The sequence below is a fragment of the Psammomys obesus genome, unplaced genomic scaffold (assembly GCF_907164565.1).
Source record: "Psammomys obesus unplaced genomic scaffold, mPsaObe1.curated_primary_1811, whole genome shotgun sequence".
Classification (NCBI taxonomy): domain Eukaryota; kingdom Metazoa; phylum Chordata; class Mammalia; order Rodentia; family Muridae; genus Psammomys; species Psammomys obesus.
Genome location: NW_026586383.1, coordinates 10677991 through 10693761, shown reverse-complemented (window position 1 = coordinate 10693761; position 15771 = coordinate 10677991). Strand labels below are relative to the sequence as shown.

Genomic DNA, 15771 nt, shown 5'->3' with positions numbered 1-15771 from the left:
ATGAGTATTGGGGTTTCTTGCATTTAAATCTATTATCAGAATTCTCACGATTAGATAAACGGAACAGTATGTCGCGCTTCCTGTCTTCCTAAGCGCCTGCAGGCCGCTCGCGTGAAAACTACAATTCCCAGGATCCTGCGAGCCGAAGGGGCCGGCCGGGCGGAGGGTCGAGGGGCGGGCCCCGCGGCTGGCGCATGCGTCCTGGCTCGCGTGTTGGGGCTTGCCGGCAGGACTGGTGCACGGTGAAGGGACACCGGGCCGGCAGGTGGGCAGCGCGGGGTCTGTGGCGAGCTGGGCCCCGGGCTGGGAGCGGACGGGACGCGGACCGGCTTCAGGTGAGGCGCTGGGCCTGGCCGGGCTTGGTGCGGGCCCCGGGCTGCAGGGGAGGCGGGCGGGCTTGCAGGACCCAGGGCTGTGCACGCAGCCGGGAGCAGGCGCGAGGGGTGGGCTTGGGCAGCCCGGCGCGTGTGGCGCCCCGGACCGTGTGTCTGGAGCCTGCGCCGCCCACGACGGCGGGCACGCACATGCTCGCTCCTGGCTAAGAATGGTGCGCATTTGGCACAGGTGGCGAGAAACAAGGAGAGGTGAGCAGAGGGGCCTGGCGCTGCCCCAGGCGGTTGGGGCTCCGTAGGGAGCCAGGTAGGCGCTTGTCTGGCCTGCCTGACAGTGCCGGGGAGCCACTGCCGGAGGACCCCATGGGCTTGCCTGTGGGAACCTGTCGTCTCATCACTGGTGGGAGGCCGAGGTCAAAGTTTGGGACCTTCCGCCGGAATCGTGCCGCAAGTGGTGAGCCGCCAACATCCTCCGAGCTTGTGCCAGCCAGCCTCCGGCGCCTGCTGGGTAGATAAGGTTAAGATTGTGGGACAGGTTGATATCAGCACAGTTCATTTTCCATATGTTCACCGTTGCCATTGCTGGACGTTGAAATCTTGGCTCCTTTACCGGCCATGTCCCCTTAAGTAACTCACTTATTTTCTCTGGTCCCAACTTCATCCTCTGTAAAAAATAAAGTGGGAAAAACCTTCTTCGAAGAACTGGTGTGAGGATTCCCTGAGGTAGTGCTGACGAGGTGGGTGGTGACAGCGAACGCATCAGATGTTAGCTTGCAGGAGCGCCAGTTCGGGTCCCCGCGTTTCCAGACTAGCTGCTCCTAGGCTGCCAGGATCTGGGAGGTCCAGCAGCCTACCCTTTACATGGAGGACGTGAGTTCCAGGTGGACACGGAGCCAGGAGAAAATTGGGTCCCTTATCCCCAGAGGTGAATAGGTGACCTCTGAGCCGAGAGCCCCTGGGGGCCTTGGGAGGGTGCGGAGAGGCAGGGACCCTGGCTGGGACAGCACCCTGCGATGCTGTGGGCACCTTCCGTGTTGCCTTTAATGCTGAGAACTGAGGACAGAGCCACTACCTAGCTACGACCCCCAGCTCTCGCTTTACCTTTTGCTTTGTTCGAAGTCTCAGTTTCCCAGGCACTCCTAAACTATGATGCTCCTGCCTGGTCCTCCCTGGCTGCTGAGGCGGCAGGCCTGTTGTCAGACCAGCCTGCTGTGTTTCCAGCCAACCTTGTGGTTGGCAAGTTCTTGCTTTCTGAAATAGCACTAGTAAGCAAAGGCTTCTAGAGAATATTGAGAGAGCCAGAAAATGAAATTACCCAACACTGCATTCCCCAGAGGCCTTGTCAGTCACCGTAACTCTGTTGTCTGGAGGGACACTCTCCCTCAGGAAGTGATAAAATGATCTCCAGGGTTTTCAAGCTGGGTGAGATACTGGAGCGCAAGGAAGAGACCAGAGGTGCTGCCATGGGCTTTGCAGCTCAGGCTTGAGTTTGAACTTCAACCCATCCCATAATAACTACGTGGAACTGAACAATCCATATCACAGCCCCAAGCGTTGTCCTTTGGTGTGAAGCGGGGTTCACAGCGCCTGCCTTAGGCTGCAGCAGGGATGAGAGGGTACCGCAGAGGGTGGCCCGCTCCTGCAGAGAGCAGGAGTCAGGAAGTGGCTGTTACGTCTGTTGTTTCGTAGAGCTGCTTTGGGAATAACTGCCAGGCACAAGGCCTTGCTTCTTCTGGACATTGAGTCCACAGGCCTGGACCTCCTTGTGGCGTATGAGTGTACTGCCTCGGACCGGCAAGCAGAGCTTTGAAGCAGTTAGAAACTGGCATCGTCTGTTGCTGAGTGGCAGGGCTGGAACTCACCTGCAGTCCCTGGACTCCTCTGCACCCTGCTGCCCGAAACCCAGTTAGGACCTGTACAGGCGTTTCTGGTGTTGCAGTGGAGTCCGAGCAACACATGTAGGTCAGCCTGTCTCCACATGTCCTGCTGTCCCATGAGGGCACACTGGGGGAGGGGTACCTGGAGGAGGCCAGAGCTGAGACATTCAGAAGAGGCAGCCTGTAGGAAGGCCTTGGCCCTCAGCCCTGGACCGTGGGAGCAGCCGGGGTGAGGGAGCAGCCTGGGGAGGACCAGAAGGCTTGGCTGGGAGAAATGGGAGCCTCGTGTGCCTCAGGCAGAGCCCTGCTTTGGAAGCAGAGCTATGGCTGAGGTGAGGGAGTCCTGTACTGAGCCTCCAAGTAACAGTTGTAGCCCTGGCTGCCTGAGGGGCCTCACTTGTAAAATGAAGACTTGGGAGAACCCTTTCCAGCGCTCTAACAGGTAGTGCTTTTCTAATTGTCTGTTGATGGCTTAGGTCTCAGCCCAGCCCCAGGCCGGTGGGGAGAACTGCCACCTGGGCCTGCTCCCTTGCTGTCTTTGGGGTGAGAGATCAGCCGCAGCTTCCTAAGCCTCCAGCCACAGCTGGGTGTTTCCTCTCTCTGGCCGGGCAAGAATAATTATTACAGCAAGAAGCCTTGGGTTGCTAAGTTACCACGGAAGGCCTGTGGGTCTGTTTCCAGAGCCTTCCACACCTGCTCTGCCCTGAGTCATACGATCTCGCTGCAGAGTTCCTCCCTGCTGGACCAACATGGAGAGCCCATCAGATGTGGCAGCTGGGTGTGGGACTTAAGGTGACCCTGGGAGGCGGAGGCGTCGAAGTGAGGGTTAAGGTTTGGGGTTGCCTAGCACACAGGAGCTCACCCCAGCACCACCCGAGGGAGTTGGGGAGAGAAAAGCAAAGAAACGACCTCCAGGACCTGCGCTGGAAGGTGTTGTGCGGCTTACAGGAAAGAGGGTGACGCCTCAGTGATGCCGTGAGGTGGTGGTCTCGTCGGCTGTACCCCTCTGCCTGGAGGCCAGCGACCTCCTCCCGTCTGGCCAGGGCATGGCTAAATCTCATTTCCTCTGGCTCCTCACATTCGCACACACGCCTTCAGGCCCGCGTGTGTCGGAACGTCAGCTCTCCCACGCTGCCTGCACTGACAGGTGTTGGTATGCCCTCCGGCCAGCACCTTCTCTCTCTCTATGCTTCTTAGCGCAGCAGCAGGCCGCTCCTGGCCCTGTGGTGTGTGCTTGGGGCAGCCGTACCTCAGGAAGGAGATGACCCTGTCTGCCACATTCCCGCCGCTGTAGTGCAGCCTCTGCGCTTGCCCGCTCCCAGTGAGGAGCCATACCCGGGGGCCACGGCGCGTCCTCGGTGGCTTCAGGAAGTGCCGCAGCTGTTCTAGGACTGGAAAGGCTGCCCTCCTCTGTCTCAAGAAGCCTGCTGTCTCCACTGGCCCCGCGATGACATGGCATGCCAGCGTCCCTCACTGGCAGCTTCAGACCATGCTCCTTTTACTGGCCGTATTTTACACCACTTTCATACCGTGAGCAGTGGTCTGCCCAGGAAACAGGTTGGGGCAGCTTCTCTGGAAGGTTTCAGGAGCCGACACCGGCTCGGTCTGCAGTGTCCTGGGACTTCAGCTTGAACGTTGTGTTAGCAAAGGCCGGAGTCAGCAGCATTTAGCCAGGGAACTCTTGGGCTGGGCTGCCCTTTCCTGTGGCTGGAAATCCATTCAGAGGATGGCAGAACTGTGTGATGGTATCAGGGGCCTCGCGTTGAAACTGAGCACACGGGAACCACCTGCAGCTTTCACTAAGACGTGGTTCCTAGGCCCGGCGGAAAGGGCTCTGGCAGCTTCGGATGTGGCCACGTGTGTACAAAGGCCACTCTAGAGCAAGCTCTGGAACCCGACAGGGTCCTGGGATGTCCTTTCCCCGGGGACTGGCCTGTTCCTTTACTACCCTACATAGGGCAGTTTTCTGGAGCTACCCCGCCTGGGCTGCCTCAGAGGTCAGGTGTGTGGACTCCATTCCTGGCAGAAGTGCCCTGAACTTGGTGAGAAGGCTGAGTAAACCCAGATTGAGGCATGGGTTAGAAAGCAAAAGCTGTCAGGGTCGGGGCTGGAGACGTGGCTCGGGGTTAAGAGCCTCTGTTGCTCTTGCCGATGGCCGGAGTTTGGTCTGAGCAACCATGCAGCTTCACATCCACCTGTCGCTTCGGTTCCAGAGACCCCAACACTGGCCGTGGCTTCCATGGAACACACACACGTGTGCAAAACATTGCTACAAAATAAGGTCACAGGAAAGGCTAAGAAACCGTCCAGATTGGGAGACGAGAAATGTCAGTTTTCATCCTGCTTGGATTCTGGGTGCAGCATAGGGACCACTCATGAAAATAGTACCATCCATACTATTTCCCAGTTTGCAGGATGTAAGAGAATATTGTTCTCAGAAATTGTACTTCAGTAGTAATGGCAGAGGGGAAGGCGTCAGCAGAACTTTGCTGTTTTGAGACCAGGCTAGTCCTAACCCTCCGTGTGTCCCACCTTGCCCGTCTGCTAGTTTGTTTTTAAATAGTTCAGAAAAGAGGATTTGTATGTGACAGAGCATTCAACTTAGGGGAGATCTGGATGAGATTGAAGGGTGGGTGTCCGTTCTCTGTGAGTGTGGTGTTGTTTCCCGGAAGAAGATGAAGGTCTCCTGTGACCTTGAGCCGCCTTCTGGCCTCTCTTAATATAAGTGAAGAGTGTCACTGTGCTGAACCAGGACCACCCGCCCGGTGACCACTCACTCGTCCGGTGACCACCCACTCATCCGGTGACCACCCATCCATTGACCACCCACCTGGTGACAACATGCTCAGTGTCACCCATCCAGTGTCCACCTGCCCGGTGTCCACCCACTCAGTGTCACCAGCCCAATGTCTACTCACCCAGTCTCCACCGGCCCGGTGTCCACCCACTCTGTCACCAGCCCAGTGTCCACCCACCTGGTATCCACCTTCCCAGTGTTCACTTGCCCAGTGTCCACCTGCTCAGTGAGTGGTGTCAGCTGCAGCAGCGTCTTTGAGGACAGAGCAGGCAGCACAGGGGGAAACTCAAGCTGAGCTTGTCACCCTGTCACTCAGGCAGGTTGCAGATTCCCTGGTGGCTGTGGCTGACGGGCCTGCCCACAAAGGGCTTCTTGAGCTCTCCTGAGCCTCAGGGTGCCCTGCTGAAGCCAGCCTTCCGGCAGCCTCATCCCCTGCTGTCTCACCAAAGCCAGCCATTCTCCCGAACGTGCTCAGGCTTGGGCTCTGCCTAGGCCGGAGCCTCTCCCAGACTTCCTAGTCTGCGGTTGGCTGCAGTCAGCGGAGCGGGACTCCACATTCCCCTGCGTCCCTGGTCCTCTACGCCTGCCCGGGACTCACCCACTCACCTTCAAGTAGAGCGTCACTGGGTCTGCTGCTGTGCCCTTGTTCTGGAACCTGGTTCTTTCCTGCCATGGGCATCTTCTGAGTCCTGTGGGCTCTGGCTCTGTGGGTCTGAGTATGTGATGAGGTCATTCTGGTGTCCAGGTAGTCCCTGAAGAACTGGTTTTGTTGTTTTTCTGCAGTTTCCCTGTAAGAACTTGGAATGTCATAGTCACTGTGCCCTGTGTGAGCCTGAGACAGGCTCGCACTCTTCCTGTGTGTGACCACGGCGCAGCAGCTCTGTCCAGAGAGGAGGTTGGGTCGGCTTCCAGTGACCCATTTGTGCAACACAGAAGGTGGGCACCAGGCTGGGAGCAGATATCTGAATCACTACGGAACGGTACTCTGTGATTGCAGGCCAGCAAGGGAGGCTGAGCCCCACCCCCACCTCACCTAGCCCTCCCCCACTTCGCCCTGCCTCCCCCCACTGAGCCCTCCCCCAGCACACTGAGCTGCCCAAGCCCTTCCCCTTCCCCTTCCCCACCTTGCCCTCCTCTCCCCCAGCTCACCTGAGCCCTCCTGCCTCTTGTACAAGCAGGTAGTCACCATCACACCAGAAAAAAGGAACCTGAGCCCCACCCCCACCCGTGGGAGTTTTTCCTTCAGGAGTTGGGACTCATATGTTGTCACCTCACCCGCCCCGAGTTCACGGGTTGTTTTCCAGGTCCAGGTTAGTATGAGAATGTGAGTGGGCAGAGTGAAGGCTAGAGAAGAGCTTAGTGGCTGAGGTCACTTGTTCCTGCAGAGGACCCAGCTTCCATGTCTGGCTTGCTCCTGTCTGTAAGCCCAGTTCCAGGGGAGTCCACCAACCTCTGACCTCTGACCTCCACAGGAACTGCACACACACTTATACCATTAAAAATAAAATAAAAATGTAAAAACAGAACAAAAACTGCAAGCCTGTGAGCTTTGGAACTGCATGGGCCTTCATAGTTGACTGCCAGGCGTTACCAGGGCGCATGGGTTGCCTGTGTCTCCCGGAAGTGACACCTCCTTAGAAAGCCGAGGGCTTCACGAGTGCCCAACTCCCCACAGCCATGAGCTTACATCCACCACCGTGTAACACACCAGGCCCTGTGCCCCTGATGAACAGGGAAGCGAGAAGGTTGGAGGAGACTGTTGTGAGGGCCAGCCTGGCATTGTGATCGTGTGAGTTTGCGCCCTCCGCGCAGCTGGGCACCTGTGCCCTCCCCAAAGCTCCACAGCTTCCTAGTGAGCCCGCTGTGCTTAGGCCGAAAGCGCTTCTCACTGTCAAAGAAGGACTCCATTCTCAGTTGTAAATTTGGATGGCTTTTAAAAGCCGAATTGCAGCCGGGTGCAGTGACGTACGCCTGTGATCCCAGTGCTTGGGAGGCAGAGGCAGGCCGGTCTACAAAAGGAGTCCAGAACAGCCAGGGCTACACAGAGAAACCCTGTCTCAAAAAAACAAAACAAAAGTCAGATTGCTGTGAGTGTAGAACCTTCCCCCCTCCCCCCAGTCTGGCCTGCTGGCTGCTCTGCCAGCCTAGGTCCCGCAGGAACTGCAGCCCAGACCCCTCTTGCCAGTAGCCCTGCTGTTGGGGGCGTGGTGGGTGAACAGCTGTTTGTGACAGCTCTGCAGCTCTGCACCTGGGCTTTCCAACGCACATCTGACCTACCAGGTGGTGAGGCCGACCGCCCCATTCGTGTCTTCCCTCGATGGGTATTGCCACCAGGAGTTACAGGTTAGGGCTCTTCACGTTTCACCTGCAGAAATCGGGAGCATGTCACAGAACTTGGGCTGTGTGCTCCCTGCAGAGGCCTGACCCACAGTTTTGTGTTGCCCGTCAGCCTCCAGGGCTGAGGATATAGCTTCCTGTAGGGTGAGCCCCCACCTGTGGTGGTCAGCCGCTGCAGCCTAAGGTGGGCACAGATGACCTCCTGGCCTCCAGCAAGCTGAGCTGCCATGTCCCCAGGCTCCAGGTCACATGGCCGGCCTGTACCTTCCCGCCGGCTCCTGGTACGTGAGTGTGCAGCCCTGACTTGAATCCTCCGACGCCTCCTCCTCGTGAGACCTGAGGGCTGGTGTGAGGGTTCTGCATCTGGGGCTAGCCAGGCATTCAGGAAGTGGAGCCTGTCCCTTGCTGGCTGTGCAGGCTGGCGGGCGGGTCCTGTCAGCACTAGAGCCCACCCTCACTGCCGGCTGTCTGCGGGTGTGTGGGCACTAGTGCCAGCTGAACGGAGACCCCCCGGGCTTGGGGAGGGGAGCACCCTTATGTCTGCCTGAATTTAGGGGCTTGTCTGGGCCTATTTTTAAACCTGTTTGTTATTTTTCTTTCTTAAAAATGAAAAAAGCCTTGCTCTGTCACACTCTGTCTTGGCTGAGCCTCTGATATCCTAACCACACTTCGCTGAGGTTTCCAACCATAGCAGCCGAACTGGACAGAGGAGGGACAGGTGTGAACAGGGAAAGGAACCAGGCCAGCCACGATGTTCTCAGCTGACCTGCCTGAGCTTGTTCCTCCGCAGTGTTATGGGCTAGCCCTCGGCATGCCAGGTGACCGCATGGCACAGTGAGCAGGTGGAGGACGGAGGATGGTGAGCAGTGGTGGCCACCTCAGCCAGCGGCCACTGCTCCTCAGCACCGCTCTCACCACCGTCCGGGTGTCACGGGGCCTCAGGGGCCTCAGGTCTGCTTCGGCCCAGTGAACTTTGAGGTTAGGAATAGCATTCACTTCTGTTCTGACACATACACTAGCCTGGTCAGTGCAGAACCTCATTTCCCGTTCTGTTCACGTTTTCTTCAGAGTTTGGACATCCGTGGCGATACAGACCTGCTATAACACATACTACACATGTTTGGGGATAAATGCGCATATGTACTGGCTATGCATGCATGTGTCTGCAAGCACACGCACTGTAGCGGGTACCACACATGTGCCTGTCCGTAAGGTCAGTGGGAAACCGGCTTAGCCTGCTCTGGCCACGCTGCACTGCCCTGGGCAGGGCTGGCCGGGGGACAGTGCTGGCCAGGGGGCAGTGCTAGGGGGGCAGTGCTGGCCGGGGGGGCAGGGCTGGCTGGGGTACACTTTGCTGTAGGTAGTAAGGACACGGGGCTGGTGGTTACACAGGCTAGTGTTGGGCCCATCCCCAGCCAGTGCCAACCGACCATTCTCCTGGGATCACCCCCAGCCCTCTGCGTCTCACCTCTCCTGGCCCATGGCAACAGACCAGGCTGGGGTGGCACAGCAACAGTGGCAGGACATCTGAGATGGGTGTGAGGAGCTTTGCCAACCCCGCCTGGGTCCCCCACACCAGGGAGAAGGGTGTAGGAAATAACCTGAGTCAGGCCATGTTGTAGGCGTCTTTTCCATGTAAGAAGTTCATTTCCAGGGCTTGGGTTCCTTGGGTAAAGTAGCCTGGGTTTGGATTTTCCACACCCACATAAAAGCCGTGCAAGGCAGCTGCTCACACCTGTAACCCAGTTCTGGGTGTGGGCGTGGAGCCAGACAAGGAGACCCCTGTTGCTCTTGCAGAGGCCCCGGTTGGTCCCCAGGTCCCACATGGCAGCTCTCAGCCATCGGTGACTCGAGTTCCAGGCACTCAGGCGGTGCACAGACATAGGTGCCAGCAGTATACTCACAAAGGAGGCCCGTGTTGACCACTCTCCTGCACATGTGCGCACACACACCCTCGTATGTTTGCACACACAGGTTTGTTTCCAGAAGTTCGTGTACAGTTGTTCATGTACAGTCCTCTCCCACCCCCATGGCAGAGCAGGGGGCCGCAGAAGCTGCTGCTGAGGGGCAGAGTCATGGTTTGTGTCTGGTAAAGCTCCGGGGCCATTTCTTCTTAGAATAGTGTCAGTACTGGTTGGCCCTTCGGGACGTCTCTGCCCTCAGCCGGGCTTGCCTCTCTCCAAAGCAAGACTGTTGGGAAAAGCCGCAGGGACCTGGGCCTTCTTTTCCTCCTGTGAGCCTCCTGCCGGGTGGGGGGGGGGGGGAGTCACACCCCCCAGCCAGCCATCAGGGAGACTTGTGCAAGGGGGGAGGGGTTCCTGAGTTGGGGTTCCTCTTCCTGGTTTGGTACAGGCTGGGGTTTTGTTAGCGTGGCTGCTATGGGAGCTGCTCACGCTGAGATACTGAACAGGGCCTGGCCAAGCTGGACACAGGTAGATGGCTCTTCTCTCTGTGGATGTTGGGATGATGGATCTCTCCCATCTGCTGGGAGGCTCTAGTGGAGCCTTCACAACAGGCTCACCTGCATTGGTGATTCAGGAAGTGGATGGAGGCAAGGCCTATTCTTCCAGGAGGTCCTGCCTTCTAGGGAGCCTTGCCAGCCCTGTCTATCTAGACTAAAGTGATCCCTGCCTCCGTCTGCTACCGTGGTTCTGCCAAAGCTTGTGATCTTGCTGGCTCAAGTAGGTGTTACATTGCTGTTGGCAGTGGCCAGGGCACGTAGGAGAATGTGGAAAGACAGGAAGGGTTCCGTCATGACCACTGACGGCCCCACATCTTGGCTCCTCCACAGTGACGAAGTAAGGAGCTCCATTATAAGGTTCCCCAGAAAGGAAACTCTAAAGCAAGAATGAAGAACAGTTCTCTGTCCTCACTGAGTGAGCATCTGCAGAGAAGGCCGCCAGAAAGGCTAAACCAGCACAGCGCAGCCTTGCTCCACAGGTGAACCCAGAGCCCATGAAGAACAAGCCTCCACACAGTCCAGCAGGGAGGAGCGGGACAGCTGCAGCCGGTCAGTTTCCGTCACCTGGCCTGGGTCCGGCTGCCTGACTGTAAGCAGCAAAGTTGGCCGGAGCCCAGTCAGCCTCCCATCTTCAGAACATAGGGGTTTGGCAGAGTGTTTTCGCTCGTCAGAGCACCCAGTTCCCCTTTCCATATCCGTCCTGACGGGCGCACATCTAACTAGAAGTGCCTTCCACCCTGAGGGCCCAGAAACAGCCAAGCCCAGCTTTACCTGGGGCCAAATCCCAACTGTGGCTAAATGGAGTCAGCTGCTCTCTACCCTGACCTTAGGTTGCCGAAGTCCTGCTTCCATCCAGCAGGTGGCACTCGTGTGTCAAGCCACTGAGCCTCTAATTGATCAGCTGCGTCCTGCGGTTTCTTAGGGAGACAGTTTCACACACCCAGATTGGAGGGTCACAGGGAAACAGATGCAGCATTGTTCTGCTGGGTCTGAGTGACCACTCAGAAAGCTGTGACCTCCTGTCATGTGACAAGCCAGAGCCCCAACAATCTGACTTCAAAGATGAAGAAAGTTCTCTCACAGCAGGAGGCTTGGAGACATGCGGGTTCCTGTGTCTCCTGTGTACCATCCTTAGCATGCTGTCTGTGCCCTCAAGCCAGTTGGCTTGTGGCTGGCAGATGGCAGCCATGGGCCCCCTTTCCTCTGCCTGTCTGTTGAGTAGGGACACGGACTGGCATCTTCACCTCTTGTGACCAGTCCCTCTGAGGCAGAGTGCCACTGGGTGACCAGAGCTCCAGAAGTGAGCTCTGTGTCTGCCTCCTCTGGGTCCCAGGAGAAGTGTGAACACACCAAGGAGGGAGCTCTCAGGCAGTGTGTGTAAATGACCATCTCACTGTGGACTAATGCCGGAGACCAGGAAGCAGAGGGTGGGCCCTGCCCCTGTGCCCAGTGGCATCTGGCCACTCTCGATGTCTGTCTTTGGAACACTGTCTATGCTTAGATCTGAAACACTTTCAAGCAGCGGTGTGGGAACCACCAGCTCCTGCCTAGACTGGCCACCCTCGGCTCTGACTCATGAAGGCAGCCGTGTGCCCAGGGAGCATGAGAACGCACAGGGGTTACATGGCCCTGAATCAACTATCAAGTGTCCCAACCCTTTTCGTTGCCCTGGAGGTTTCACCTATCAGGGAACCCAATTCAATGAAGTGGGTTTTTTGTGCATCGGAACGGTTGGGCGCTAGGACTAGAATTCCAACCAGGCATGGCTTCTGACCACCCCAGCCTGTGGTGGGGCTTCTGGACACTGGCTCTGACCAATGAGTGCTCCAATTCCAAAAGAAGGGCCACCCAGGAGACCAGGCCAGTGAATGTGCCTTTATCCCCAAATGCCTGGGCTGCCGCTAAACACCAATGTAAGGGCTTGTGTTTGGAGCCCTCGCTGGAGTTCAGGCTCTGGCTGTGGTCATGTTTTTCTTTCATAGCACAGGTGTGTGCTGCATACGCAGGGCATCTTGGGAGGCTTTTGAACCCACAAGGCACTTGACCGTAGAGCAGAGCCAGCTGCTTCCCTGAAAGCTAGGCTACTGAGCATAGTTGCTCTTCCAGGTAGGGGGCTGCGGCTTCTTGCAACGTCAGAGAAGCCATCTTCCTTTCCCCAGCTATGCGACTGATTGGTGTGGGTATGCTTAGGGCAGCTCAGAGCCAATTCACCCAAACAGCTGGAGGGGCTGGTGAGATGACGCTGTGAAGTGCCGCCCACCTGAGCGTGAGGGAGAGAGCCTGTCTCAAAAATACAAGGTGGAGAGCATTGAGGAAAGCCACTTGATGGGGACCACGGGCTTCCAGACTTGCGTGCAGAGACATGCGAACAAAAACAAGATTTAAAGCAGCCTAACTTGCAGTGTGGTTCGTACGCGTTTTTGTCACGTGAGCAGGGCGTGGCTGAGGCGGCGGGTGGGAGCGTGCTGACCGCGCTGACCCTGCTCTCCCTCCGCAGGCGTCTCCCGGGCATGGATGGGTGAGCCCCCGGCTGCGGCACCGCCCAGCAGCCCTCCACGCCGAGGCCCCCTGGTGGCGAGAGGATGCACCTGTCGGCGGTGCTCAACGCGCTCCTGGTGTCCGTGCTGGCCGCCGTCCTGTGGAAGCACGTGCGGCTGCGCGAGCACGCGGCCACGCTGGAGGAGGAGCTGGGCCGCGGCCAGCAGGCCCTGGACCCCGTGCCCGGGCCGAGGGTGGACTACCCGCGGGCCCTGCAGATCCTCACGGAGGGGGGCACGCACATGGTGTGCACCGGCCGCACCCACACGGACCGCATCTGCCGCTTCAAGTGGCTCTGCTACTCCAGCGAGGCCGAGGACTTCATCTTCTTCCACGGGAACGCGTCGGTGATGCTGCCCAACCTGGGCTCCCGCCGCTTCCAGCCGGCGCTGCTGGACCTGTCCACCGTGGAGGACCACAACGCCCAGTACTTCAACTTCGTGGAGCTGCCCGCCGCCGCGCTGCGCTTCCTGCCGAAGCCCGTGTTCGTGCCCGACGTGGCCCTCATCGCCAACCGCTTCAACCCCGACAACCTCATGCACGTCTTCCACGACGACCTGCTCCCGCTCTTCTACACGCTGAGGCAGTTCCCGGGGCTGGCCCGGGAGGCGCGGCCCTTCTTCATGGAGGGCTGGGGCGAGGGCGCGCACTTCGACCTCTACAAGCTGCTCAGCCCCAAGCCGCCGCTGCTGCGCTCGCAGCTCCGGGCGCTCGGCCGCCTGCTCTGCTTCTCGCAGGCCTTCGTGGGCCTGTCCAAGGCCACCACGTGGTACCAGTACGGCTTCGTCCAGCCGCAGGGCCCGAAGGCCAACATCCTGGTCTCCGGCACCGAGATCCGGCAGTTCGCCCGCTTCGTGGCCGAGAAGCTGAACGTGAGCCGCGCGGGGCCGGCCCCGGGCGAGGACTACATCCTGGTCTTCAGCCGCACGCAGAGCAGGCTCATCCTGAACGAGGCCGAGCTGCTGCTGGGGCTGGCGCAGGAGTTCCACATGAAGACGGTGACCGTGTCGCTGGAGGACCACGCCTTCGCCGACGTGGTGCGGCTGGTGAGCAACGCCTCCATGCTGGTGAGCATGCACGGGGCCCAGCTGGTCACGGCCCTCTTCCTGCCGCGCGGGGCCACGGTGGTCGAGCTCTTCCCGTACGCTGTCAACCCCGACCACTACACCCCGTACAAGACGCTGGCCACGCTGCCCGGCATGGACCTGCAGTACGTGGCCTGGCGGAACACCATCCGGGAGAACACAGTGACGCACCCCGAGCGGCCGTGGGACCAGGGCGGCATCGCCCACCTGGACCGCGCGGAGCAGGCGCGCATCCTGCAGAGCCGAGAGGTCCCCCGGCACCTCTGCTGCCGGAACCCGGAGTGGCTGTTCCGAATCTACCAGGACACCAGGGTGGACATCCCGTCCCTCGTGCAGGCCATTCGGCGCGTGGTGAAGGGCCAGCCCGGGCCGCGGAGGCAGAGGTGGACAGTCAGCCTGTACCCAGGGAAGGTGCGGGAGGCCCGCTGCCAGGCGTCAGTGCAGGGGGCCACCGAGGCCCGCCTGTCCGTGTCCTGGCAGATCCCGTGGAACCTCAAGTACTTGAAAGTGCGGGAAGTGAAGTACGAGGTGTGGCTGCAGGAGCAAGGGGAGAACACGTATGTGCCTCACATGCTGACCCTGCAGAACCACACCTTCACGGAGAACATCAAGCCCTTCACCACCTACCTGGTGTGGGTCCGCTGCGTCTTCAACAGGAGCCTCCTGGGACCCTTCGCAGACGTGCTGGTGTGTAGCACGTAGCCCGAAGCCGTGGCCAGGCCTCAGCTTAGCTTCCCCGCCTGGCCTGCTGGCAACTCTGGCGGTTAATTATCTATTTATTGAGCAGGCCGGGGCTCGTGCTGTTTGCAGGCTTCCTCTTTGCCCTGAAGCGGTGGGGCCTGGCCCTCAGCCGCCCTGACCACCTTGGCTCCGGTGGGATTTCTTAGTGGCGAGGAGCGTGCAGCCAGGCCCCCATCTCCTCTTGCTGACCTCCTTTTGGTGACCGAGCTCGCTTTGCCCTGCCCTGCCCTGCCCTGCCCCAGTCCTGGCTTCTAGACAGTGTCATGGGGTTGGTGGGCGGGGCAGATGCTCTGGGAACCTCATCTGTAGCTGAGTGGCAGGTGTGTTCGGAGCAGTCATTAAATGATTGTGGACATCTTGGTCAAGTCTCTTAATGTCTTATTAGCATAGAATTACACCTTGTAATGTGTTTCCTATGACTTTTCTGTTTGGTTTTTTGTTTTTTCGAGACAGGGTTTTTCTGTGTAGCCTTGGCTGTCCTGGACTTGATTTTTAGACCAGACTGGCCCTGAACCCACAGAGAGCTGCGTGCCGCTGCCTCTCCGAGTGCTGGGATCACAGGTGTGCACCACCAGGCCGGCTTCATGAGACATTTTCATGCATGTTTATAATGCCCTTCAGTATGCCCCCTCTGTTAACCTTTCCCGTTTCTCCTCTGCTAAGCCTTTCCTCTTTGCAGTCCACGCTCACACTTTCAAGTCCTTTTGTATGTGTCTTTGATGGGCCAATGAGTTCCCCTCGGGTTGCCTACAGGCACATGGTAAGGGGGTTCTCATGGGCCCCTTACTGCTGACTACCCATAGATGTCTCCCTCCATCCACTCCTGTGAAATCCACAGTGGGGGTGAGGCCCCTCCCCTTTCCACAGTGGGGTACAGATGGGCCTGAACTTGTGCTGGTCATCACCGCGGCGTGAATCCAAGGGTGAGAACTAAAGGTCACCTGGGCACTGTCAACTCTTTCCTGCTGTCCAATGAGATTGCCCAAAGGCTGCCTCCCTTGAGCTGTCAGCGTGCGGGGCTCCTCAGACCACTCCCCATTGCTTGTCATACCCAGGAGTCACCCGTTTTGCTGCCCCTTCTATATTTCTTAAGCCTTGGTGAGGGTAATACAGATGCCCCGTGGATGAGCTTTCAGTAGTCACTAACTCTCGGCACTTTAGCCAGCTATGAGTCTACAGGTAAGAAAAATAAGATAAAATAAAAAAGTCCTAACAAAGCTTGCAGCAGTACTGATCCATAGGCGTGAGGCTAGTTAGAAGAGAATTTCCTGGGCCTGTCATATCCGTGACATGCCTCCCCCTGTTGGAGCCCTGGCCTACCCAGCCACACGCTGTTACAAGGTCAAACCTCAGTTCCCTCCTGTGGCATGGTCCTCAAACCCAATCAGGAAGCAGCTGGTTTCCCTGGAACACACCTGCCCCTCTTGCCTGGCGATGGGATTGTCTGCAGCCAATTAAAGCTGTTCATATTCCCAGCCAGTGTAACACTTTACCAGGGCCAGTGAGCAGGAGGAGGCTTCTGGTTCTTCTCCTGGGTGTCTCTGCCCTGTGACAAGTGTTTAGTGTCATCAAGTAGGGTTTTATCATCAAGTTCTGGTGAGCA

The 15771-nt window shown here is 58.3% G+C and overlaps 1 protein-coding gene across 1 annotated transcript; it reads left to right on the top strand.

The window, feature by feature from the left end:
- Window positions 1-259: 259 nt before the first annotated feature.
- On the top strand, window positions 260-14528 carry Pomgnt2 (protein O-linked mannose N-acetylglucosaminyltransferase 2 (beta 1,4-)). The gene is made up of 3 exons (XM_055601796.1): window positions 260-335; window positions 5790-5942; window positions 12302-14528. The coding sequence occupies exon 3, from the start codon at window positions 12387-12389 to the stop codon at window positions 14127-14129; it is 1743 nt and encodes a 580-aa protein (XP_055457771.1). The 5' UTR covers window positions 260-335; window positions 5790-5942; window positions 12302-12386; the 3' UTR covers window positions 14130-14528.
- The last annotated feature ends 1243 nt before the right edge of the window (window positions 14529-15771 follow it).